Source organism: Armigeres subalbatus, chromosome 3 (genome assembly GCF_024139115.2).
Source record: "Armigeres subalbatus isolate Guangzhou_Male chromosome 3, GZ_Asu_2, whole genome shotgun sequence".
NCBI classification, from domain to species: Eukaryota; Metazoa; Arthropoda; class Insecta; order Diptera; family Culicidae; genus Armigeres; species Armigeres subalbatus.
The window spans coordinates 377130040-377157270 of NC_085141.1; the positions used below are offsets into that span (position 1 = coordinate 377130040).

The 27231-nt window shown below is 38.3% G+C and overlaps 1 protein-coding gene and 1 long non-coding RNA gene across 3 annotated transcripts; one reads left to right on the forward strand and one right to left on the reverse strand.

The window, feature by feature from the left end:
• Positions 1-949: 949 nt before the first annotated feature.
• Positions 950-27184, forward strand: LOC134223701 (elongator complex protein 4). Of its 2 annotated transcripts, none has more exons than XM_062702891.1 (4): positions 950-1028; positions 1096-1249; positions 26127-26242; positions 26307-27184. In XM_062702891.1, the coding sequence occupies exons 2-4, from the start codon at positions 1099-1101 to the stop codon at positions 27147-27149; spliced, it is 1110 nt and encodes a 369-aa protein (XP_062558875.1). In that variant the 5' UTR covers positions 950-1028; positions 1096-1098; the 3' UTR covers positions 27150-27184. The 2 variants fall into 2 exon arrangements, with proteins under 2 accessions (XP_062558875.1, XP_062558873.1); XM_062702889.1 differs by having other exon boundaries at positions 968-1031.
• LOC134223700 (uncharacterized) lies at positions 22982-23297 on the reverse strand. The gene is made up of 3 exons (XR_009982677.1): positions 23220-23297; positions 23087-23158; positions 22982-23013 (listed from the first exon to the last, which is right to left on the reverse strand). It is a non-coding gene; the product is annotated as an uncharacterized LOC134223700 (long non-coding RNA).
• Positions 27185-27231: the final 47 nt, after the last annotated feature.

The following is a 27231-nucleotide window of genomic DNA, read 5'->3' on the forward strand; positions in this document are numbered from 1 at the left end:
TAAGTTGATTAGTTTATAACCCTGTAAGTCCCATTTTTCCTTTAAAATATTCATCTTTGGGGCGAACATATAGACTTTACGTACACTTAGTGTCCGAGAAGGCAAAACCAGCCCTCCCCTAGCTATTACGAGAATTCCTTGAGGATCTATTCCGTTAAGGTAATGAAATTATTCCACAAAAGATATTCAGAGCAATTATCGTATTGATTTTAGTTATATGTAACTACTCATCACTATTGAAGGTCAAGGCAACATGGGTTTTCCACTTACCCCATCCCACTAGGGTAAGTGGAAAAACAACTCCTAATTTTAAAATCTATTTCCATAAATTTCAAGCGACCAAAATGGTATGAATTACCGCACAGTTGGTGCAAAATTGACTGTTTTTGATAGCCCATTTTGATTGAACGCATTTAAATCATTTAAACTGGTTTTACACTAATTCAAACATGCACTATCGGTTTTTCCTTTTCCACTTCCCCCAGTGTACCTTATAGTTTTTTTTTATTATTTGTGTCGGCTTGCAATAATTTCGTGCCTAATAGTATTCATATTTTGGTTCACCATTGAAAAAAAATAATAAATTCGATACTTATTGATATCACTTTTATTTTTATAGTTCGATTCTTAATTTATTGATCCATCTTCCAACTCCCCTGAGAATGTAATTCAAACCTATTCAAACATAATCAGATTCCCATAAGAATAAAAAAATATTCCTATGTTTCCAATTGGAATTCTGATGCCAAGGTTCGCGTTCGAGCTACAAACACACAAGCCATGACAACAACCTGCAGTGAAAACATTGCGACGCAAACCGTTTGTTCGGATCGTTTTTCGCATCACGAGGTTTTGGTCTCGGCAAATTCGCCTGATGCCTTCAAACGCATCGAAAACGCTTGAGCTTGGTCAGAGCGACGAGCGATGCGATTAAGCAAAACAACAGCTGTGAGAACTGTCAAAAAACTTTGGAGAACGATTTAGCGTGTTTCGTTTTTGTTTACCGTCATTTAAGTTTGTGTTCAGCAGTAATAATTCATAACATGTACAGATTTGTCTTGCTGCAAATTACTTATTTCTAACTTAATATTTTAGAAAATGTCCAGCTTCGTGAAACGCCGCGGAGCGGTATCCATCAAAGGAACGCGTGCCTCGCTGCACAGTGGACAAGCGATTCTATCCTCTGGCAATCCATCGTTGGATCACGTTTTTGGAGGAGGCTTTCCAATTGGGTCGGTGATTGCCATTGGTGAGTACCGGGAATTTTTGTTTGTTTAATCATTGCTTAGGGCAGTTAAAAGTATCAAAAGGATATCAACCTGAGTTATCAAAATTAGGCGATTTCACAACAGCAAAATTAGTTATCGATTTGCTCTCAAGCTTTGCTCGGGTACACTGTTAGGTTTTTATTTTTACGGAGTGGTTCTAAAACTGCAACTAAAAATTAGCTATGCAGTTTTCGAGCACGTTTTGAAACTGAACTACAACGTTTGTTTTAATTAGAACCTGATTGAAATCCCTCGTTTCCATCACAAAAAATAGTATTGGAAAACTGACGGATTTATTTCTTAGTTCTGTGTTTAGCAACCAGATTTATTATTTTTCATTTTCTCAAATGTCACCTGGGGTCTTTCAAAACGCGTGTTTTGCTATAAGAACATCGTTTGTATCTTTTTCCGTTGTCGAGTTATATGTGTGTAGTGTGTATATGTGTCAAGTAGTACTACGAATAATTTGATCATATCTCATGCTCCGTGATGTTATTGTTACGAAGACTAGTACTAAAAAAGGATTCACTCCTGAAGCCAAAAATTTTTCTTCAGGAAGTGTATAGGGTACGGGATGTACTAGTTGTTCATAACAGGTACAGCAAAACTTCACAAGGACGCCCTTATTCGCACTAACTACTCAGGGAATAGAAGGTCGAGAAGAGCCACCGTTGCTAACTAAAGCGTGAACCGAATACCTGGGACTCCCACAATATTCGCGGCAATAGCAGCAAACGATGCCCTGTACGTATTTAGTGTTCCATTTTCAAGTTTTTAAATTTATAAAGCAATTCAAAAGAAAGGAAAGAATTGGAACGTGCTCACCAGTTGAGTTTATCCACTATCAAAACAGATCCAGTCTGGCCGCAATTCCAACTAGGTCGATTTGGAGATTCTCTTGGTGTTCGTAGTTTAGTAAGTACCGGTAGCTGTTAATTTTGAGGCAGTCGCTATCGCAGCCGCAGTTATGTTTGATCCATCCTAGCAAAAAATCCAGTGCGTTCGTCTTCATCTTGATTCTAGCATTTTTTAGTTACTCCTTGGTAAAATTCCACCATACGAAATAACGTTCTCTATAAGTAAATGAAAATTCTAGCTTAACAGTGATTTTAAAATATATACAAATCAATAAATTTTGTGACGTAACGTTAGTTCGCACTATTCAAATGCAGGTACATTATAAACAGCCGAACATTGTGTAATGATTCAGTTTGTAGAAATCAAACAATAATTCCCATTAGAAACAATAATTGTGATATGGAAATGCTAATATCATCTTCCAAACTTGGACGTACATGTTCATGATAGCATTAGAGGCGAAAGTATAGAATTGATAGTTCCGTTAGGATACGGCAGGCATGAAGAATGTTTTTATAGAGAAGTCGATTTGAAAGCGAGCGGAGGGCAATATTTGTGATGGCATATATCGCACGACCTTCCTTCTGCCAAGCTCCCGTATGAAGGGGGAGGGAAGAATATCAGTGTGGAAGCTGATATATCTCCACTGGCAAAAGGAAGGTGGTTTGACTTGCTCATATGCCATCGCGTGCGGAAGGATTTGCTATCGACGAGTACTGTCTCCAAATTTCTAATATGACATCAGCATTTAGTCGAATAGGATTTTTATTGCACAGTTCATACGGGAGCTTGGCAGAAGGAAGGTCGTGCGATATATGCCATCCAGAGCATTAGTGATTAATCATAGATTTAATCATGATTAATGAATAATGGGCTATTTAATCATTATTCATTAATCATAATCATACAAAAAATAGGATTCAATCATTAATCACTAATAGTTAATCATGGAATTTTACATTTAATCATTATTCATAATTGTTTTGAGTTTATTCATTAATCATCATTTTTTACCATCGCATACATCGCTTTTATTCATTAATCTTTAATCAAAATCATATAATATTAATACCTTTCAATAATTCAATTTGGTAAAAATGTTACTTTATAATTGATCAATATGCAAATCATTCAATTCGATTATTCATAATCATTAATCATTAATCATACCGATCTTTAATCATTAATTATACACATATTGTGTCAGCATTTAATCACGATCGGTAATCGTTAATCATACTCCAAACGTTTTATTCATTAATCATAATCGTTAATCATTGGTAAAAATTAATTTATTCGTTAATCATAATCATTAATCATTGTCAAAAATGATTAAATCATTAATCATAATCTTTAATCATAGAGTTGAATGATGTAATCATAACAAATTTAATCATTCATTGGAAGCTTTATTCATTAACGCTCTGATGCCATCACAAATATTGCCCTCCGCTCGCTTTCAAATCGACTTCTCTATAAAAACATTCTTCATGCCTGCCGTATCCTAACGGAACTATCAATTCTATACTTTCGCCTCTAATGCTATCATGAACATGTACGTCCAAGTTTGGAAGATGATATTAGCATTTCCATATCATTGTAAATCGTTTAACTTCACGTAGAAGTAACACACACGAAATCATTAATTTAGTGAACAATAATTGGCTTTTTCTCTGGAGCCAGATTTTTACTTTTGGAGAATCTCAAATAAAACCCCAAAAGTTTTCATTCACTACCGATTTTTCACAAAAAAATTGGAGGATAGAAAAATTATTTGACAATTTTCGGAAATAAATCCAATACTTAACAAATAGCTTAGCAAGCATAAACCCTTGATAAATTCTGAAATAGAATTGTAGAGAGAGAAAATTGTATGGTCATTGTAAATACCGACACAATCTATATAATTAGGCGAACAGTCCTACTGAATTTAAAATTTAGATGGGTTATTATTCAAGACTAGAATGAATATGATAAATACAAAAAAGATTAACATAGACTCCCCAAAATTCTTGCAAGAAAAGGCTTAGCATCGTCAATTCGGATATGATGAGTTTGTTTTGTTTTGCGGACCAGGATGATAATTTTTGACAATAATAATATGAATATCACGAAAAAGGAGCTTGATGATTAGGTAAAATCTCATTATCTTCCCCCCACCCTTAATAAATCACCACTAATACCTTCTTAAATAAGAATAAAAGTATATCCACAGCTTAAGCTGACTCATCCAAACAAAATTGCTAAGATTGTGCACCAACAACTTGCTGTGAAGCGCAACTTGGTTTATTTCAACTACAAAGATTTGCAGATCAACAAAACAACAAAACAGTATTGTAACTGTGTATTGTGCATGGGTTCAATAAAATAGTATTTAAGGATTCTGTGTGTTTGGATCTCATAATCTTAAAAACGTGTACGTGCCAATCGGACCGTGGACTGCGATGAGAGGATAATACGGGTAGTCCATCACGAAACAAGTTAAAATTTCCGTCATCAAAAATAATGTTAAGAATAAAGTAATACTCACCTGTATTTCCAGAACTTCCAGAACTACTATCGTTCTACCAGTTCAAACTCACCTCACTATTTCTGCATGCGTACCTTCGTGAATCTCCAATGACATATAGTCAATAAAGAGACTACCAGGCCGATATAGACTTCTGAAACTTATCAAACAACATCCCTATTTTCTATGTTCAGTATCCTGTTCACTATCGCCACTATCCAGGTACTTCTTGAGGGTTTTTTGAGGTAATTTCCGGATACACTTTTCAGCATCGTTTCCCAGTGTTATATTTAGGAGTGGTACAAAGGAGGCCGACCGAAAGTATATGTCGTTTGTTTTGAGCTTGAGTACTCGATCTCTTGCTTGATCCACGTATCGGCAGACCAACGATTCATATTTTATTGAAGCTTTTTTCATTTGAATTTTGATTAAATAATAAATTAGATTCTTCAAACTTATTTGTCGTGATCATCTTCGAAGGTTCCATGAGGATTAACTGCTGGTTCATTTTTGAAGCGTTTCTTAGACGAAGCATAGTATTGCGAAGCTTTGGCCAGTTTTCCAATATGGTAAGGTTTGATATTTGCTCTCAGAACTTGATCTATTTTTGAAAGTCACTGATATTTGGAAATTTTGCTTGATTTTCAGTTTATTCGCTCATTTTATTTCAGCGTAAAATCAAAAAAAAAATTTTTGGTGGATTTGAATTATTTTTGGAATGCGAAAAAATCGGGCGTCATGAAAACACGTCTCTTTTTCCATTGTCGAATTATATCAATTTATTTGTTAAAATATGACATATAGTAAAATTGGTAAAACTTTTTTTTGTTGTGATGGTTACAATGGCAGCTGTCCCTTGCTATTAAACTACACTGTACCCCGCCCATATTGGCTTCTATGAGCCTCCCGTTTTTCATCATCACACAGACGTCCCGAAGCGATGTTGCTCATGGGGTCATTGTTGTGGGCCGTGTTGATGAAAACAAGGATTTTTATAACAGCTCACCCCCATCATCATAAGCACTTAGTATTGACATACTACCATCACTAACATCTGTGGTGATAGCGATTAGGTTAAAAAAAAATAAAATAAATTAAAGTCGAACAAGTATTTAAATGAACTGAAAAATCTGAAAAAAAGTACAAGGCACTTATTATAAATTGCATATCACAAATTCTTTAAGGCCCAAATTACCGTAATCCAGTCATTGACAAGAAAACCAGCCACGTGCTTATACCACCCCCAGGAAAAAATCCGCCCACCGAGGAGAAAATGCATTCCCCAGTTGAATCGGGGAAGCATTCTTGTTTTAAAACTACATCAACATATAGTGGTGACTTCAATACATCCGTGGGATGCTTCATTTGGATGAATTTCGTAATATTATTTGAAAAAACTGCCTTTTGCAGAAAATATTGCAAAGTTGAAAAAATATTTTTCCAGGAGGGGAAACCGTCGATTTACTCTCACGCTCTCTTATACTTTGCAGATACTCGAAAATCATCGTTCAGTGTTGCGTGTTGATTTGTTCTATATATTATGCTTGTTTTCTCGAAGATTTACGTAAACATCAAGCAATAATCTATGAAAATGTTGCTTTTCATGCTATATATTGACACTAAATATTGGATGTGAGCTAGAACTGTGAAAACTCAAGCATTCATAAGCAACGCAGGTTATTTATTTTTTCATAATTCAAGTGTTGATAATGCAATGCTGCTAAAACGGCATCACTTTTCATGTACACAGAGAGAAGACCGATCATATGGTCATGTAAACAATCCATTGAATCTTGACGAACATTTGAGAAGGTAGTCAACTGCATCATAATTTTACATTCATGTAAAATGCATGTAGAAAATTGTGTAATTAGGAGAAGGATGCACATCAAATCAATCTCAGATGCATTTTTGAGGTTGTTTATGCGTATCACTATAATCTGTGCGCTGTACAGATATTGAAAAGGACGTTTATATTTTGTGGAAATATATAGAGTTTGATACCTTTTGAAATGTTTGTGTACTTTGAACAAAACCAGATCTGAGCGAATGAGTAGGCTCTCCACAAAAAAAAAAGAAGCGAAAAGCAAGAAAAAGAAGTCGATTTGATGTATGACATTTGAACCTTAACATGTGATGTAAGCAAGCTTTGAAAGCTCAGTGCATATTGCTGGCAATTCGCCAAAAAGTAGGCAATTATATTGCACCTAATGAACGTGAAGGCATTCATGGTAAAATATGGCAACAAGGTATGAATGGCACGAATGGAGTGTTAACCCATCACTACCGGACCATGTCTCATATGTCTATAGATATGAGTAAAATGGTAGAGACAATTTGAATTTTTGGCCGATGTGTTTAGGCGCATCAACGGTGAGACCTGCAGCTGGGCGGAGACTACCGTAGCGTAGTGCCCATTCCTGGACCAGGACCTACAGGAGTAGGTCCGAGCAGCGGTGGACCTATAGGAATAGGTCCGTGTTCCCGGTGGCAGTAGTAGGCAGCGAGTAAGCGGGTGGCACCGCCCCCTGCTGGTCGAAATGCCGCCGGAGGAAGCAGTTCCCGATGACAATCAAGTCAGAGAGCGGGTAGAACTGCTCTCTACTTTGATTGTCGTTCGGAGGTAGCGGCAATTGCTCCGATTAGGAGCGGTGGTTGAATCGGTCACGACAACATCAACATCACTCTTTTCTTCTTCTTTACCTTTAAAAAAATATATAAGTTTTTCCTTTTGAGTACCGCAGTAAATAAATGACTGCTGACAGCTGAGATATCGGCAGAAATTCACGAACCGAGCGCTCGGCTGTGCGGATCTCGGCAAAAGAATAAAAAAATGCCGAACGGAACTGAGTGACTGCCAACACCAGTTAACATCGCTTCATCAATTTTTACATCATTTATGTTTTGCACTTCTCAGTCACCACTCAAAACACTTCAGCATAACTTTCCACCCATTTCCTAAATCACATTTTATGCTATTGTTTTTCAAGCAGATCCTAATATTTGAAAAAAACAATTAAATAATTATTACACCGATTGAACACACTCTTAACAGATGATGATATATACACACACTCACAGAAACATAAATACATTCTCTCACACCTGTGCAATAGAGTGATTCAAATTTTGACTTTTTTGCCCCCCGATGCTTAATCGATTGCATTTGCCATTTTAATAATCCTCCTAAATTTTTAGCTGAATTGGATGTAATTTGAGTGAGCACGCGCAGTTTAAAGTTTGTATGAAAATTACTATGAAAACAGTAACTTTTATGCAAAACCGTTTTCCAACGCTTCCCATCAAGCTTTTAAAACATGAGTACATCGGCAACATAGAATCGAAAATAAAAAATCTATGATGGAAAAACTATTTTTAGGGGGTTGTCGGAGTAAAACGTAACAAATCTTCAAAAGTAATGAAATTAACAACTCGGTGTCTTCGACAAAGTTTTTCAGGAGAACTTTTACTACAACTTTTGTGAAGACATTAACCTTGTCCATTGTAAAGCAGAAAAAACAAAATTTTTATCTCACTTTTAGGGGGATTGATCAGTAAGCTAAATACCTTCAAAGAAGCGCATTTACTTACTGATCAAATGTCTCGAAGAGACCGTTACGCTAAATTGCATAATAAAGGTGATATTTATTAAACGCGCTTAAAACACGGTTTTAGCCACTGTGCAGTGCACACCTTTAACTCCGGGAGGAAATCCTATAGAAACACGAAGAGGAACTCCAGAAGAAATTAGTGAAGGAACTTCATATGAATTCGTGGAGTAACTGAAGCAACTTTAGGAAAAATTCCTGGAGAAACTTCAGGAGGAAATCAAAAAGGATATGCTTGTGGAACTTCAGGAAGGATTCCAGGAGTGGGCATTCCTAAACGGTCTCAAATGCTGTCAATCTAAGATCAAAGAATCAAAGAAGGAATCACTGGAGGGATTCCAGGAAGATGTTCTGAAGGAACTTGTTGAATACGCCCCGTCGGAAAGTAGTGTAGCTTTTACGAATTATACACTCCTACCTTTCACTTCGCACTAAATGTGCTGTAGTCTACTCTGACAAAGCGAACGCAAACAAAGGAGATGATAAATACCCATCGCCATCGATACCCTGTTGATAAAAGATGAAATTCCGCCATCGGGGTAACAATGGGTCTGGGGGTTGAGAATGGGTCATCGCTCTCACCGGCAGCCTGGAGGTCGGATAGCAAAATCGTTCAAAAAGGTCTCGTATATTTTAGTCTTCTTGTCCTCAGATATATTCAATCTATCCTACAAGCATTCTAAGTACTTGAAACAGTGACCCATTCTCACCCCCATTTGACCCATTGCCACCCCCGACGACGGTACACGTTGAATTCAATCATTTCTAAGATAGTTAATAAGCAAAGTAGGGTAAATCACTACTTGGGCCTATAGACCCGGTTCCCGGCTCACTGCACAAAAAACTAATGATATATACTGTTTGGAAGCCGTAGGTTTATGATTGATAATTTTTAAAAAGTCTCCCATTTATTTTTCACAATACTCAATATTTTTCAATCACTTGTTTTACTCCTAATTGATCCAATTGTAGAAAATAAAAATGTAGATTTCAAAATTTCGCTCTCCGATGCCACACCACTGAGCCGGAGTGATTCTTTCCACTTTTACAAAACGGTATCATCATATAAACACCTACCTGAAAATCGTCACAGTTCTTGATACAATCATTGCTTGAAGCTGTTAAACACCACACAATGATTCTAAACTAACGCACTTCGATCCTTCTTATTTGTTTGTTTCACCAGGACTTTTATAAACATATTAGAATACATTTAACCCTTATGCGGCCGACACGGGGTACCCGTGTTCCCAAAAATTGATATTTTCATAACTTTAACAATTTTCTACCGATTCAGATAATTTTGACAGTTTTGGAAACAGGAACTCATATACTTTTTGCCCATTGTCAAGGTTTACAGCTTTTGTCCATGGTTATACAAGAAATCTTTGAAGTAAGGCTTAAGAGTCTACACACGTAACCGAAGGACTATCAGCCAGTTTCAAATATATTACATGCTCATTGCGCTTCTTAGAATAGTCGGTGTTCACAGTATATATTCAGGGTCTCCAAAAACCCCTGGAGTAAAGCCCAAGTCATCCAAAAAATCCCTGGAATAAGATCTTATGGTCTGCTAACGTAACCAAAGGTCTATCGTGTAGAATCAAAAACGGTACATGCTCTTTTTGGTGCTTAGCATATAATGCTTTCACAGTCTATGTTCCGGGTCATCCAATGACCTTTTCTTAAAACATGTTAGCATTCCAAGTAGTTCTTGTTGCTGTCATTGATTCCAGGTAGTCTACGAACTTCATACAGTCAAGGTCTTCGAATCAATCTCCGTAATGGAGGCAGTTATTGAAGAATAAACAAGTTGTGTGACCCCTTCTTGGTATATGTTTGTATTCTAAGTAGTTCTTGTTGTTGTTGTGGCTGTCAGGTAGTCTACGAACTCCACAGAGTCAAGGTCTGCAGATCAACCTCCGTAATGGAGGCAGTTAATGAAGGATAAACAAGTTGTGTGACCCCTTCTTGATATATTTCTGTTTTTCTTGTAGTTCTTGTTGTTGTCGTGAGTCCCAGGTAGTCTAAGAACTCCATACAGTCAAGGTAATCGGATCAATGTCCGTGATGGAGGCAGTTATCGGAGAATAAACAAGTTGCATGACCCCTTCTTGGTATATGTTTGTATTCCAAGTAGTTCTGTTGTTGTCGTAAGTTCCAGGTAGTCTACGAACTCCACACAGTCAAGGTCTTCGAATCAATCTCCGTAACGGAGGCAGTTATCGAAGAATAAACAAGTTGTGTGACCCCTTCTTGGTATATGTTTGTATTCCAAGTAGTTCTTGTTGTCGTGGGCTCCCGGTAGTCTACGAACTCCATAGAGTCAAGGTCGGTGGATCAACCTGCGTAACGGATGCAGTTGTTGATGAATAACTGGGATGGACGGAAGGTAGCGGTTTTCCTCCAATACCTTTTCCGATCTTAATCTATCACATGTTGTGTATCTGCATAATCGAGTTTCAGACATAGTAATTAATTTCAACTCCGGGTGGCTCAATACCCGGAACATAGGCAATTAACTTTGAATGTATTGATCTCGAAAGGCGATCTCTCTTCGCTTATGTGGTCGGGTTGGGATCTGACGACCAACTGGCACAGTCTCACACAACCCTACTTCATCGAGCGCAGTTGGTGATGAAGCAAGTGTGTAGGAGCCAGATAATACTAAATACTTATCCTATGTGATTGGCATTGTACAAAAACATATATGAGAGAGTTAGTTCTGAGAATGTTTTGCGAGAGTTCGGCTACACTGTTGCCCGGTGCTGTGAATTTGGTTTCATCAGTACCCGCTAAGCTGCGGAAGACGACGGAGGTCCTTCGTAGCTTAGTAGGGAAAACACCTGTCTAGCGTACTGGTTTCGTGGGATCAAACCCCACCGAAGTTCTGTAGATCAATCTCCGTAATGGAGACAGTTATCGAAGAATAAAACAAGTTTTATGACCCCGTCTTGGTGTATGTTTGTATTCCAAGTAGTTCTTGTTGTTGTCTTGAGCTCCAGGTAGTCTATGAAATAAAGTCAAGGTCGATGGATCAACCTCCTTAATGGAGGCAGTTATTTGAAAATAAACAAGTTGTGAGACCCCTTCTTGGTATATGTTTGTATTTTAAGTAGTTATTTTCATTGTCGTGGGCTTCGTAATGAAGGCAAGGCAAAATACGTGAATGGAATCCGTATTTTTTGTCGAAATTGGGTCGAAAACGTGATAAAATCGGGTTAGGCAAAATCAGGGGTAGACAAAATCTGGGAGTGACAAAATCGGGTCAACCTCATCTGAGTGAATGTACGCATTCCTAGTACAGTAGCCGTTCGATAACTGCAAAATGTTTACTTTTCAGTTATCAAATGCCGTTCGATAACTGCAACGCACTCTAGACGTCAAACAGTTGTCAATCGACGCCAGATGCAATAAAAGTGCATCTAAATGTGTAGCGCAATGTAGCTGTCATTGAGTCTGACATCGGTTTGAAGTTTAGCGGTCCGATAACTGTAAAACTGTTGCAACTATCGAATTGCAGTTAAAAAGAATTGCAGTTAAATGACTTGCAGTTATCGAACGTCTGCTGTAGTTTTTGTTTTTGCCTTGGTACTAGGTAGTCTATGAACTCCATATACGAATGATCTGCAGATCAACCCACGAACGGAAGGCTATTGGTATATGTTTGCATTTCAAGTAGTTCAAGTTGTTGACATTAGCTCTGGGCAGTTATTGAAGAATAAACAAGATGTGAAACCTCATCTTGATATATGAGCATTCCAAGTAGCTATTATTGTCTTGTTGTTGTTGGTTCCAGGTAGTATACAAACTTCATTCATATCATTAATATGAAGTTGTCTATTCTTTGGAAATGCAAAATGTAAATAAATTGGAACGATACAACTTCACGCCGAGAACGTGAGGGAAAAAACGGGCTAATATCGCAAAGATCATGTAACATATAAAAATTAGATTAAGGACACTCCTCACGGAATCCAAGTTTCAAAGTGCTCGCGTTTTCGGGGGCACACCAATCGATACGGAGGCGGCGCACAACTGCCATTTTTGTTGATTTAGCTTTGCTGCGTCGCAGCATGCGTGAAATAATAAAAATGACAGTTGTGCGATTCCGTAAGGAGTGACCTTAAAAACCCTCTAGATATTCCTGTAAGCCTAGAAGTCTTACTCCATAAATTTCTAGGATGACCATTAGCATATGCCATGAACGCATTTTATTCATGGACCCCAAAGGCATGTACCAAATTTAAAACAGGCTGATATATCTCTGATGTAGATCCTAATGCCTTACTTCAGGGTTTTCTTGGATGACCATGAACATTTGAAATGAGTGCATTCTATTCTACGTACCATAAAAGGCATGTACAACTATTCAAATGGGTCGAAAGAATTCTGGTTACGCGTGAAGTTCTTGATGATTGTTCAAGTGTTCTCTTGGATACCCCTGAGCATATGCAATGAAAGCGGTATATTCTATGTGCCGCAAAGGGCATATGCCACTTTTGAAATAATCCGAAAGGTATCTTTTTACGTGTGAAGATCCTGAGGCCTATTCTAGCATTTTCTTGAAAGACCATAAACATATGCAATGGACGTATTCTATTCTATGTACCACAAAGGGCATGTACCAGTTTTGAAACCATCTAAAAGATCTCTGGGTACCAGGGTTGTTAACGTTAATTAACGATTAACGCCGTTTCGTTAATTCGTTGAAGTTAATTTTAACGATTAACGACTTTTCCGTTAATGTTTATAACACGTTGATCAACGGCAACGTTAACGTTTTCCGTTAATTTAACGTTAACGGCTGCGTTATTTTTCACGCTAATGATGGGTTATATAAGTTTTCCAGCCAAAGTTTCTTTATATGTTGCTCAGCTTGGTGGAACTAAGGCTTTGATAGATTTAGTTCTATTATTTTAACATTTGTTTGTTGATCAATCTTTGCAAAATGTGGTCAAATTCGGACTGAATTTTAAATTATACATAATAAAAAAAAACACTGACGAAGCCTCTTATCGGATAAAGGTATGTTTGATACAAACACATTTTATAACAAACAAAGCATTTTATAAGGGCTAGATGCAATGAAATTATACTTATTATATGTTACGCATACACACTTTTTTTTAGAAATTGATTTTTTTGCATTTTATGATAAATATTACATTAAAATTGTATTCCTTGAAAAATCATATGTCCTGTGGACGACCATTTTTACTTCCAATGCTGAATATCTAATGAGTAGAACCAACTGATGTACCTTTTTGTGGAACTCAAGACAACTTTAGTTTCTCTAGGACATCAATTTGATTACCCATAGTTGAGAGGAGATTCCGGTAATTTTAACTTACTAGTTTATAAAACTAGTAAGATTTGAAAATTGGTTTTTTTTTGGTAATTGAGTCATGCTTTATAATTTCAATTTTGTTTCAAATATATAGAATTAAAATGGCTTCTGGAAACACCTCTGCAAAACTATGCGAGTTCTAGAGGTCGCAAAAATGCACGAAAACGCTTGTTGCATGAAGGAATACGAAGCATATAGCCTGCAGAATGGAATAAACCAACGAATGGAATGGTCAGTTGACAAAACGGACGCCGTTTGAACACAAGTGGATGTTTTTAATATTTTCACTTATTTGTGATGATTTTAAAAAATCTAAATTTAACCAGGTCAGATGTCCATTCTATGAAAACAATTATAGTTCTTTTTAAGTTGAAATAAAAAACCAAATTTTCAAATGGTTAGAACGCTAGAACATACGTAGTGTGTGCACAGATGTCAGATTCTCCGGGTCAGATTCTAAATCAAATCCCTAACTAGCCAGTTCTAAAAAAGATCCGGAATTTGGGCAAAATTATCGGAACCTCCTTTTAATCTAGTGTGGAAAAAAAATTCTAGCTTTGAGAGCTGGACTTGTATCGCATTTTACGTAATCTTTTGAGTACATATGTTCCATCTAATAAATATAGATGAGCGCATATTGATCGGTCTCTTGAAGATGGCGGCTTGCAGCTCAAAAACTTGACGAATTGGTTTACCATGTTTTCTTTAAACTTGATCTGAGTTGAATGGAAACTGTCAATGGATTTTTGAAGCGGTGAACTATGATTTCATAAAAAAATTTCAATGTTCCATGGAAACCACAATTTGGCTTGGAAACGTGTTGATTAGTCAGGACGAAGACAAATGAACGGGAAAATTAACGATGTCCGTTGACGTTGATTCAATGCATCGCGTTAACGTTAACGTTATAATCCAAGTAACTTAACGCAACGGCGTTGACGGTAACCCAAGTGAAAATCAACGTCAACGGCGTTAATCGTTAATTAACGTTAACAACCCTGCTGGGTACTCATGAAGATTTAAAGGCCTATTCCAGGGTTTTCTTGGATGACCATGAACATATGCAATAAAGGCGCAATCTATTCTATGTACCACAAAGGGCATGTAACACTTTTTAAAAAATCTGAAAGATCTTTGGTTACGCGTGTAGATCTTAAGGCATTTTCCAGGACTTTCTTGGATGACCTTGAACATATGCAATAAAGGCGTTCTATCAACAATCAATATGAAACTGGCGATTTTTTCGTGGTTCCAGTTTCGTAAGCTATGAACGATCTTCGGTACCCAGAAATAAAAGCGTCGCTTCATTACGTAATCTATTGATGCCCCTTTAGAACAAACCTTAGAACTGCTGCCATAGCAACATTTCGAAAGTTATTTTTCCTGCAAACAACAACAAACGTGAATATTGTTCTTGGATTCCTGGTGGTCGTTCGAATCCAACCTATACTACCTTGTAAATTTTAAATTACCGTTCCACCAGAATGGGTCACATGGCATCTGTTTTTTCCCAGCCACGTTCGATGCTTTTAATTCGTTTATTACATCACAAAGTGGGACAATCGTGACATTCTGAAGATTACCCAGCTATCTTTAATGGTACAATCCGCTCTGGCCTGATAGTTGCAAATAATTTTCTTTCCTAGCCCCGTGCAAATCAGTCAAAGCTGACCGTTTACACGTCCCCAGTACATGGCATACCCCTGCGGCCAACCACCACGCCTATTTCTCCAATGCAGCCTTCCCAGGAATAGCAGCGGTCGCAGCGGATTTGATCTATACATCGGACGGTGTAGTACAAGTCTTGCCCGATCCATATCGTGTCATCTGCATTTCCCTATCAAAATATGATTATAATTGAAATGGATTATTAAAACACATATTTCGTTTACTTACTTACTACAGCCTCTAACATTCTAAACCTTTTACAAAAGAAAATACAATCGATAGAAATAAAAACATAAAAAACAAAAGACTTTAAATAGCTTGAGATAGATTCTATAGTTCACATTTCATAAATGTTCAACACATTTATTTCTTCTATCGTTGCTTTCAAGTCCCCACAACATGCCCCCTCGGGTCGTGTCCTACCTTCATAGTAAAAATCACGAACCAGATAAATCTTTCTAAGTGTCTAAATAGTGTCGCCGTGACCAGTTAATATTCTGTCATCCGCTTCGTCCCTTAAAACATGGGTCCCAAAGAGTCAGGCTCGCAGCAGGTCTTACCAGCAGGACCAGCCGGCAGTGTTGTGGCATTGTGACGCGCTGTAGAAAAGTCTTACACCAACTTGTGTAGTTGATTATCAGTCATTCACGAATGCCAACCCACGTGTAGCAGTTAAACGAAAAAAAAGATTGGGAGAATATCTACGATTTTATTAGAGATTTTCACCGACCGTAACACCAATCTCGCATAAGGTTCCATGGCTTGAACGCACAATAAGTGCACAGATTGGAGGATGCATTTCCGTGGAAAGATGGTGGGACTGAAGTATTACTATAATAGCTGTTGGGTACCATAGAGTGGTCAACGTTTGCGGTTTGCGGGCAAGTTCTCTAGAATGAGAAATTATTATTCTTGGTGAATATATGAGACAGGTTGAACTCCATGACGATACCACATTTTTCAGACCATGGACGTTACGCTTTTGAGATTGGAGATCAAATATAAGACCTTTGTAATTAATATGTTTCTTGGAGGTTCTATAGTTGTTTGATGCTCAGCGGTGATCTGAAAAATAATCTATTATATTATCTATTATTGATAAATGGAGAATTGCCAACGAATTACTGTATTTCATGAACATACTCTAACCACAGAAAAACAATCAATAAACAGCCAAGATGATAACCATGGCTACAGTGAAAAATTAGAACAATTCAAATTTATTTTGTAGCGTTGCTTTGTTTTACTGGGTACCGAAGTCTTAGTACGTTGGAACCATAAAATGAGTACTAATTGGCTCTGACCCCAACATCTTGATAATTATATCTATGGTTCTATTCTATGTACCACAAAGGGCATGTACCAGTTTTGAAACAATCTAAAAGATCTCTGGTTACGCGTGTTGATCTTAAGGCCTTTTCCAGAATTTTCTTGGATGACCATCAATATATGCAATGAAAGAGCTCTTTTCTATGTACCAAAAAGGGCATGTATCACTTTTGAAACAATCTAAAAGATCTCTGGTTACGCATGTAGACCTGAAGGCCTTTTCCAGGGTTTTCTTGGATGACCATGAACATATGCGATGAAGGCGCCAGAGGACTTATCCGAGAGATTTCTTAGATTGCGCAGAGCATATGTAGTGATCACATTTGATTTCAAGATGTTAAAAGAGCATGTACCACTTTTGAGAAAAGTCCATAGACCCATGGTTACGAGTGTAGACCTTAAGGCCTTACTCCAGAGATTTCTTGGATGACTCGGAACATATACTGTGAACGCATTCTATGCTAAGTACCACAAAGAGCATGTACCGTATTTGAATTTGCATAATAGGCCTTTGGTTACGCGAGTAGATCTTTAAGCTTTACTCCAGAGATTTCTTGGATGACTAAGACCTTATTCCAGGGATTTTTGCATTACCCGAAGCATATACTGTGAACACCTTCAATTTTAAGAAACGCGAAGAGCTTGTAGCATATTTGAAACTGGTTGAATGGCCTTTGGTTACGCGTGTAGACTCTTAAGCCTTACTTCAAAGATTTCTTGTATAACCATGGGCATAAGCTGTAAACCTTGACAATGGGCAAAAAGTATATGAGTTTCTGTTTCCAAAACTGTCAAAATTATCCAAATCGGTTGAAAATTGTTGAAGTTATGAGAATATCAATTTATGGGAAAACGGGTACCCTGTCGGCCATCCACGTGTGTTTTTTTTTGTTGGCCGCATAAGGGTTAAAAATGTATCCTCAAACCGAACAAAAATTCACCTCGGCTTAAGAACTTCTAGCCGCACCGTGCTGCCAAAAGGTCAGGATTATGAAAATGATCCTTCATCGTTAATAGGAAAACTGTATAATACGTTGACGCTATCATGTTATTTATAATTCTCTCGATTTCAAAAGGTGAAAAAAATATTGTTTTTAAGTATTTGGAAGAAATTTGGATGAGTAAATACAGAGACGATGGTATTATATAGAGACACGCGGAGAGCATAAAAGCAATTCTGGCTTCACGGCCAGCAGACAAAAAAAAATCTGTGGGATCGGCAACATAAAAAATTGTGGTAACTTGAAGTGACTCTGATTGTGAGCAGTTATTTCGTTTGCTCCAACTACATATTTTCTCTAGTTTAGCACCATTTCAACAGTAAATATGATTAAATACCATATATAAATTTGCTATGAGAACTCTGAAAACATCTTCATTCACTGAACTTTTCAAACTTTTTTATAATTTCTATAATGTTGATTACAATACCTATCTTGCATTTAGTACCGATTGGTAATGTTTGTTTACTTTGCTCGTTTGGTACCGCGTTTGACGGTTCGTTTGGTACTTTCGGCTTCACTGTTTGCGGGTCTCTATCTATAAACAACGTCTCTGAGTAAATATATCTTCTCAACCAAATAAAAATGATTAGGAATAATACCATCTGGCATCTTGTTGTCGTGGAACGTGCATATTTTTGTTTACGTCGCATTTTCTATCGTCCCGAGAGAGAATGAGAGTAAAATGTTGAGAGATTGAGTTCAATTTTGCTTAGGCCGGGAATTGGTTTTATGATATGCCGGAATGGCAATCGCTATGACTGATATGAGTGCTGCACCTCGTTGAATTAAATCAAATAAAAGCTTTTTTGAACGATATTTAGTACGAATAGCTATTTTTTAAGCAGAAGTGAACCCCAATACAGTCTTATACTGCCCACAAAATTCAGGAAAAGATGCTTCCTGTCATAAATATCGCTTGAATAATGCAGTCGTACGCATGTTAGGCCGGGAATGGGGTAAGAAACCCTATTTGTTTTTCATCTGAGTTTATTGCAATTGAATTGTACAAACACTACAGTAGAGTCGTTGGTGGATTTAGTGTAAAGTAAAGGTTCGATCGAAGAATGCATCACGTAGGATTAGTTGCACCAGCCATGTTTACTCATGGCTCGTTATAGGAACTCGTCAACAGTACAGAGCTGATAAACCGGTCTCCGCTAATTATTCCCTGCATTGCATCGCACCACTGAGAAGGTTGGAAATATTATATTAAATATGAAATTGAAATAATAATTAAATATTGAAATTTTCAAGTTGTACGTAATACCAAAGTTGCTCTTATTAGGCCTGGAGGCAGGGGTTCCACAATTGTTGTTCAAACCGACTAAAGACTAGTGTGAAAGAATTCGTGAAGCAAGATCACTAACATAAAGAAAAGTAGCATAATCACTAATAAGTAAATACTGTCTTTGCAGGAATTTTTTAATTCATCGAGCACCAGAATAATTTCATCGAATTTGGATTTTGTTTCTTCACTGTCTTCGCAACAGATTTCTTAAAAAATTCTGGGTGGCTTTATTGTTGGAACTCCGGGAGAAATTTCTGGTGGAATTCGAGAAGGAATTCTTGGAGAAATTTCATGACATATTTGTGGATTTGTGTAGGATCTCCAGGAGGAATTGCTATGAATTCCTCAGAGGGAATTCCTTGGTGAACTCCAGGAAGAATTGCTAGAATTTCCGGTTGAACTTCAGAAGATATTCTAGGGTGACCTGCAGAAGGAATTTCTGGAGAAACTTTCTCTGTATAGTTCATGAGGAGATCCAGGAGGAATTCAGGAAATGAGGAATGATTACTGTGGGATTCTCCTGAATGGAACCCTGGAGGAACTCCACGATGGGTTTCTGGATGGATTCAGGTTGAATGCCTAAGCGAGCTTCACTAGAAATTTCTGGAAGGAGGTCTTCAACGAAGCTTCCTAAATTCCCAAGTTCATAAACTCCTCAACTCATAGATTCTTAAATATCTAAATTTCTAAATTCTTAAATCCATATGCAAATTCCTAAATTCCTATGTACATAAATTCATAAATTCCTGAATACGCCAAATTCCGGAATTCTTAAATTAATTGTTTCCTGAATCCCTAATTTCATAAAATGCTAAATTCCTAAATGTCTAAAATCGTTTATTCCCAAATTCCTATATTCTTAAATTCTTAAATCTATAAGTTCCTAAGTTTCTAAATTCTTGAATTCCTAAATTCAGGGATTCCTAAATGCCTGTGTTTCTAAACTACTAAGTTCATAAATGACTAAACATCCAAACTCCTGCAATCCTAAATTCCTAGATTTAAAAGGTTCCTAATTTGAAACAGATTTCTCAATCGTAAATATGACGATTAATTTGTTTATCGGCTATTGCAGGTCTCTTTGGTATGTGTGTGGCCCCAAATGGCCGGAGCGAATTATTATGACAGCAGCTCTCCTTGGGTGCGTGTGCACGACGCGGAGGTCTGACCAGAAGAGGCCGAGTCATGGCTTGCAGCGCACTGATCGACACGCTGAGGTGTTAATGTATATTCGCACGCTGATGGTAACTTACTCAAACCCCACATTTCCCTTCTTCTCTCATTAAAAAAGGCAAAAAAAAACCTCTAGCATAGAACGCAATGATTTAGCTACGTTTGACTTTCCTATATTGGGGTACACTCAACGATTGCAAAAACTCGAGAAACGTCATGAAAATATGATAGACTTTGATCGTTAATATCTTAGCCGTTTCTAGATGGGTTTTCAATTTTTTGGACCATTCGATCAAGGAAGAGTCAACGCTTCATACCCGATGTACACTGAAGTCGTTTTTCACGCGGTTTTTTATACATGAATCGCTTTTTATGCGATTTTATTTCACTCGAATTTCGGAATTTACGCGGTTTATTCAGACATATTTTGAGATTAACGCGGTTTTTTACGTTGTTTTAATTTACGCGTGAAAACCGACTTCATATTTACATGTATAATTATTTACTTATGAAAACTTGCTAGCAGTTTAGTAATCGGTTTCGGTGATTTAGTCAACTTGGCCTATCTATCAACTTAACAATCTATTAGCATTTCTTTAGCTATTAATTGAAAGCTTTCTATGCTTGCCTTTGCATCTTTGCCATCTTCTCGCTTACGTCTCCTGATGCCAGTTCTGGTAAACTTTCTTCGGCTCGTTTTTGGTGATTCCTAGGTGTCTGCCGGAGTAGATCCAACGCAACGAGTCCTACGCAACTCTCTTGAAGGAATCAATTATTATCAATAAACTGTCAAACTTCTTTGTCGCATCGTGTTGCATCGCGTCAACTCTGACTTCCTCCATAGGATGATTTGACCACCAAACGCCGTTGACAGCACAGCTTTTACGATGGGCTTTTCTGTAATGAGGCACCGAGGTTTAAGACTGACTTAGTGGCGGGTGCTTAGTCTCTGTTCCAGTTTGCGTCGGATGCAGCGGTACTCTATCAGCCAGGATTGTGATCAGGGATTGAATCATTCTCATACGATAATTATTGGAATACAAATTTCATAAGTTCTCAGGTGTGAAAAGTAGGCGATGTCAACAATGAAGTTCAATCGTATGTTTGGCATTGTGTTTTGGTGTTATGTAGGAAAATAAGTTCAAAACGTAGCATTTACCAATGCTTCGAATCGAGATACAATTATCGAACAAATCTTACTCTCTAACGAGTTTTTATCAATTGATAATTTGGATATGTGATCGCTTGAGAGTGTTGTTCATCCTCGATAATTTGAAAATGTGTTCCCAAGCTGCAGGCCGCGACTCTCAGGGAGGTCATGGGCTGATCAATGATGGGTTGCAAAAGACGAATTTTGATTCATACTTTTGTCCCTATTTTGTCCCACAAATTAAGTCCCAGCAATTAAGTTTGGATCTATGTAGTAAATGGAGAATAAAAAATTTAGAGATTTTGTCAAATACAATGAAATCCAAACAATTCAAATTCAATCCAATTCCAATAAAAATCCAAGCTACATTCAATCCAATTCCAATGGACATCCAATCCTAATCCAATTCAAATCCAATCCAAATCCAAATGGAATCCAAATCCAATCCAAATCCAATCCAAATCCAATCCAATCCAAATACAATCCTAAATCCAATTGAAACTACTCTCTCTTTTACGTCAATAAGATTTCACATTAATTCAGGGTCGTATTTCCAATTAGAATGTAATCCCTTCCCAATACTCACTCTGAGGAACTCACTGATCCGCAGGAATTCAACGGAAAACGAAACGCGTACCCGTGTTGAAAACCCGGGTAAAAGAAACTATGAATTAAAGCTTTTCCTAATAGGGGTCTCAAAAGCCGTCTGAAGAAAAATAATTTCTGACCGATCTAAGAAGGAAGAGGCCTGGTGGCTTCTTCTTTTCGAGCCCGGGGAACGGAAACAATACAGGTGAAAAGTTTAACACTTAATGGATGCGCTCGTATAAATAATTTTGCCTACCACAGTTTTACAAATGAACATAATATTGGTTTTATTAACCTATCGGGCCCTAAGGACGTCACTATTACTAGGGTATACTTGCGGTGGCGATATCGTGGTGGTGGTGGCGGCGGTCTTGTTGATGGCGGCGACCTTGTAGTGAAGGTGGCGGCGTTCGTGTTGATGGCGGCGACCTTGTAGTGAAGGCGGCGGCGACCTTGTAGTAAAGGCGATGGAGTTCGTGGCGGCTACCTTGTACGGAAGGCGACGGCGTTCTGGGATGGTGGCGGCGTTCGTATTGGTGACGACGATCGTGTTGGTGACGGCTACCTTGCACTGAAGGTGACGGCTGCCTTGCACTGAAGGCGGCGTTCGTGGCTGTTGGCGGCGTTCGTGTTGGTATCGGCTACCTTGCACTGAAGGCGGCGGCGTTCGGGGCGGATGGCGGCGTTCCAGTGCCGAAGGCGACGTTCTAGTGCCGAGGCGGCGTTCGTAGCTGAAGGCGGCGTTCGGCGTTATTTGGTGTGTCCGGCGGATTGTCGCCAGGGAGAACGATGAACTTTCTCCCAAAATCCCCGATTTACGATGGCGGATGATCGAAGGCGACCCCGGATGGATTAATACCAAGCAAAATGGCGTCAGATATTCTCCTCCACCCTCGAGGAAGCTTGATGATTCTGTCGTCTTGCCTTTTCTGTCGACCCTAGACGAGGTTTAGGATTATGCAGGTGCGCGTCTTCCGGACGACTAACTATCCCTCGAGCTTCCTGTGGGGGGAAACGGAATGGTTCCCGAAAGAACCCCAAAAGAAGAAAAAAGGCCCGATGTCGGACCTGCCACATCGATTAATTACCCTGTTGTGACGTCCTTTTATTCTTTCTTTACACGTTTTTTTTCTATTTGTTCGATTTACCTTTTTCTTTGGGTATATCTAGTTATTTAACGATTTTTGTCGGTTTTTCGTTGGCACACACTGTTGTACGTACTAATTGGAGAACAATAGGAACACATTTTTATTTCTAACAAAAGAGCTATTATAATAATTTTTGTACACTAACCGGACTAACTTTTCGTAGTTAGCACTGACCGTACTATTAGTTATAGTTACTTTTATAGCTTTCGAATATTATCTATAACGAGACACAAATTAATTATTAAAATTTTCACTAAATTGGCTATTCGATTTCTAACCAAAAATTTTAAATTATTAGACACGTCGCGCACTGCTTCCTTGAAAGGTCGAACAGAAAAGAATTTTCTCCTTCTTCGGCTGAGATATATATATATTTTTTTAAGGAAAAGATCGAGGGCAGACATCTTGAAAACCGATGTTTGACATTTACAACTTACCTCCTATACCTTAATTCATATTCTCTTGAATGTATGCTCGGTAGCGTTACATGGGTATCACAAAATTGTGATAGGGGCAAGCGTTTGTTTTTGTTGTAGTTCAAACCGCTGACAACAAATATCCAATGCGAATGGATTGAGAAAGAGAACGTGAGAGCCTCACAGAACCGTGAGAGCCGCCGCTCACTTTAAAATCTAATTGGTACATGCATAAAAAATACTATTTATGTTTTATGGTGGAGCCAACAAAAGGAATGATTGTAACGATCGGGTACACAATCCAAATCCAATCCAAATCCAATCCAAATCCAATCCAAATCCAATCCAAATCCAATCCAAATCCAATCCAAATCCAATCCAAATCCAATCCAAATCCAATCCAAATCCAATCCAAATCCAATCCAAATCCAATCCAAATCCAATCCAAATCCAATCCAAATCCAATCCAAATCCAATCCATATCCAATCCAAATCCAATCCAAATCCAATCCAATCAAAATCTAATCCAAATCCGATCCAAATCCTATCTAAATCCGTTCCAAATCCAAATCCAATCAAATGCAATCCTAATCCAAATCTAATTCAAATCCAATCCAAATCCAGTCCAAATCCAATCCAAATCCAACCAAAATCTAATCCAAATCCGTTTCAAATCCATTCCAAATCCAATCCAAATCCAATTCAAATCCATTCCAATCAAGTCCAAATCCAACCAAAATCTAATCCACATCCTATCTAAATCCGTTCGAATTCCAAATTCTTAAAGCCAATGTGGGAGGGTCGCAAGCAATATGCGATTCTGCTAGATGGGTCGCATGTACAAGTAGTTAGGGAACATCTGACCTGGGATATGATATTTAGGGTTTCTCACCCCATTCCCGGCCTAACATGCGCACGACTGCATTATTTAAATGATATTTATGACTAGGGGCAACTTTTCTGAATTTTGTGGGCCGTGTAATATTGCGATGGGGTTCATCTCTGCTTCAAAAGTAGTTATTCTTGCTAAACACCGCTTGAAAAAGCTTTTATTTGATTTAAATTAACATGGAGCAGCACTCATTTCAGTCATAGGCGATTGCTTATCCGGCATACCCCAAATCTCCTCGGCATACGCAATATTTTACTCAATCTCTCAACATCTTACTCTCATTCTCTCTCTCGGGACGGTAGAAAATGCGACGTAAACAAAAATATGCACGTTCCACGACAACAAGATGCCAGATGGTATTATTCATAATCATTTTTAATTGGTTGAGAAGATATATTTACTCATACAAATTTCTTCCAAACACTTAAAAACAATATCTTTTCCACCTTTTGAAATCGAGAGAATTATAAATAACATGATAGCGTCAACGTATTAGACAGTTTTCCTATTAACAATGAAGGATTATCTTCATACTAAAATAAGACTTATGGCCTTATGGCAGCACTGTACAGCTAGAAGTTCTTGGGCCGAGGTGATTTTTTGTTCGGTTTGAGGATACATTTTTAAATGTATTCCAATATGTTTATATAAAATCTAGAGATACGAACGATTACAAAAGATTGAAGCTCGTGAGTTTAGAATTATTGTGTGGTGATAAACAGCTTAAAGCAATGGTTGTATCGAGCACTGTGACGATTTTCAGATAGGTGTTTATTTGATGATACCGTTTTGTAAAAGTGGAAAGAATCACTCCGGCTCAGTGGTGTTGCAACGAAGAGCAAAAGTTTGAAATCTACATTTTTATTTTCTATAATTGGATGGATTAGGAGTGAAATAAATGGTTGAAAAATATTGAGTATTGTGCGAGATAAATAGGAAACTTTTTTAAAATGATCAATCATAAACCTACGGCTACTAAGCAGTATAAATCATTAGCTTTCTGTGCAGTGAGCCGGGAATGGGGTCCATAGGCCCAAGTAGTGATTTACCCTATCTAAAGTTTCGTGATTATGTGATTTTCCAACCACAATCCATTTTGCAGCAGTCTTCCAGACGCGCTTTGTAGCAATGCAAACCCATTGCCTTGTGTTTTTTAATCATAAAATGTTTTAACACATTAACACATTAACAAATTGCATTCAACTCACCTTTTGAAATAAGAGTCCAACAAATCTGGCAGGATCCAAGGATCCAACAAATAACCTGGCAGGATCGCCATAATGTGTGGCCCCAAATGGCCGGAGCGAATTGTTATGACAGCAGCTCTCCGTGGGTGCGTGTGCACGCCACGGAGGTCTGACCAGAAGAGGCCGAGTCATGGCTTGCTGCGCACTGATCGGCACGCTGAGGTGTTAATGTATAATCGCACGCTGATGGTAACTTACTCAAACCCCACAGTATGGTGGTTTCCTTACCACTAACCTAGTCGCCCAAACCATGACGTTAGAAAGAAGATTAAAGATTCGATTGTGTGCTATTCAATAGATGGTCTCTATGCCTCAATCTATTGATTTTCAAATATTATTTTCGTTAATCGTTTATCCCTCATACTTTGAGTAGGACTGACCGATAAAGCCGATAAATAATTGAACCCCAAACTCCTACTCTCTAGATAGGCGTGATAACCCCTACACAACAAGACCACATAAAGTCCACTAGTGTCCAATTACAAAGAATACTATAACAATACTATGCTATGTTAGGCTGCAAATTTTAATCTGAATTGAGACGATTAATATTTTGCATTTCTCTTGAAATATTCTCATTGATTTTTTTTTCATTTAATGGTCGACGATTATTATTTATCTTTTCCGCAGAGGAAGACAAATACGCAAACTACTCCCGAGTACTGACCAAGTATTTCCTGGCCGAGGGGATAGTCAACAATCATTCCTTACTTGTTGCTTCTTTGGAGGAGGATCCTGTGCAACTGGTGGGATTTATCAATTACTATATTCATAGCTTTTTATAATCACCTTTCGAAACCGTATTTCTAGATGAAGAAACTACCCACCCCCGTTGAAGACATCGAACCAGAGAGAACCGCACAAAATCAAGCCCCCGAAGAGATGCGTATCGCATTCCGCTACAACAAACTATCCGTAGTGGATCTCGAGCAAAAGTCCAGTACTCAACTGGGCCACTTTTTCGATTTGTCAAAACAAATTGAAGAATCTGAACTATCCAAGCACGACATCACCTATTGGGACGGAGCGCAGTGTTCGCCTGATTCTTCCAAAACTGCAATCAGTGCCACTTTTCAATCCCTGCTAGACGCTATCCACCTGAAATCCAAACAACCCCAGTTTGATCAGTCCAACACCGAAGTAAAAGAGAAAAACCTGCTACGAATCTGTCTGAATTCCATTGGTTCTCCTCTGTGGTACGACCGAAGCTTCCCATCACATCTCGTAAAATTCCTCACGATCCTCAAATCCTTCGTCCGCAACACGCTGTCCTGCTGTCTGATCACCCTCCCGACGCACCTGTTCCACCATCTGGACAGCGACTATCACCACCTGCACGAGCGTCTACTAGGTCAGGTTGACTATTGCATCGCGCTGGAATCGTTTGCCGGATCGGACAAGGAAACGAATCCGGTGTTCAAGGAGTACCACGGGCTGTTGGACATTGTTAAACTTTCGGCGCTGAATACACTGGCAGCGTTCGTGCCGGAGACGCGGGATCTGGCCTTTAAGCTGCGCCGGAGGAAGTTTGTGATCGAGAAACTGCACCTGCCACCGGAGCTGGGTGAGGAAAAGGATGAGCGCGGACAGAAGAAGATAGCGACTGGGATGAGTTGTGCTGGGGGTGGCGGTGGGAGTAAGTTGGATTTCTGAGGCAGCTTGTTGATAATAAATGGATTATTTTATAATTTGATAAGAGATATTGTCATCCGAAAAAAATTGACCTGCCTTTTTT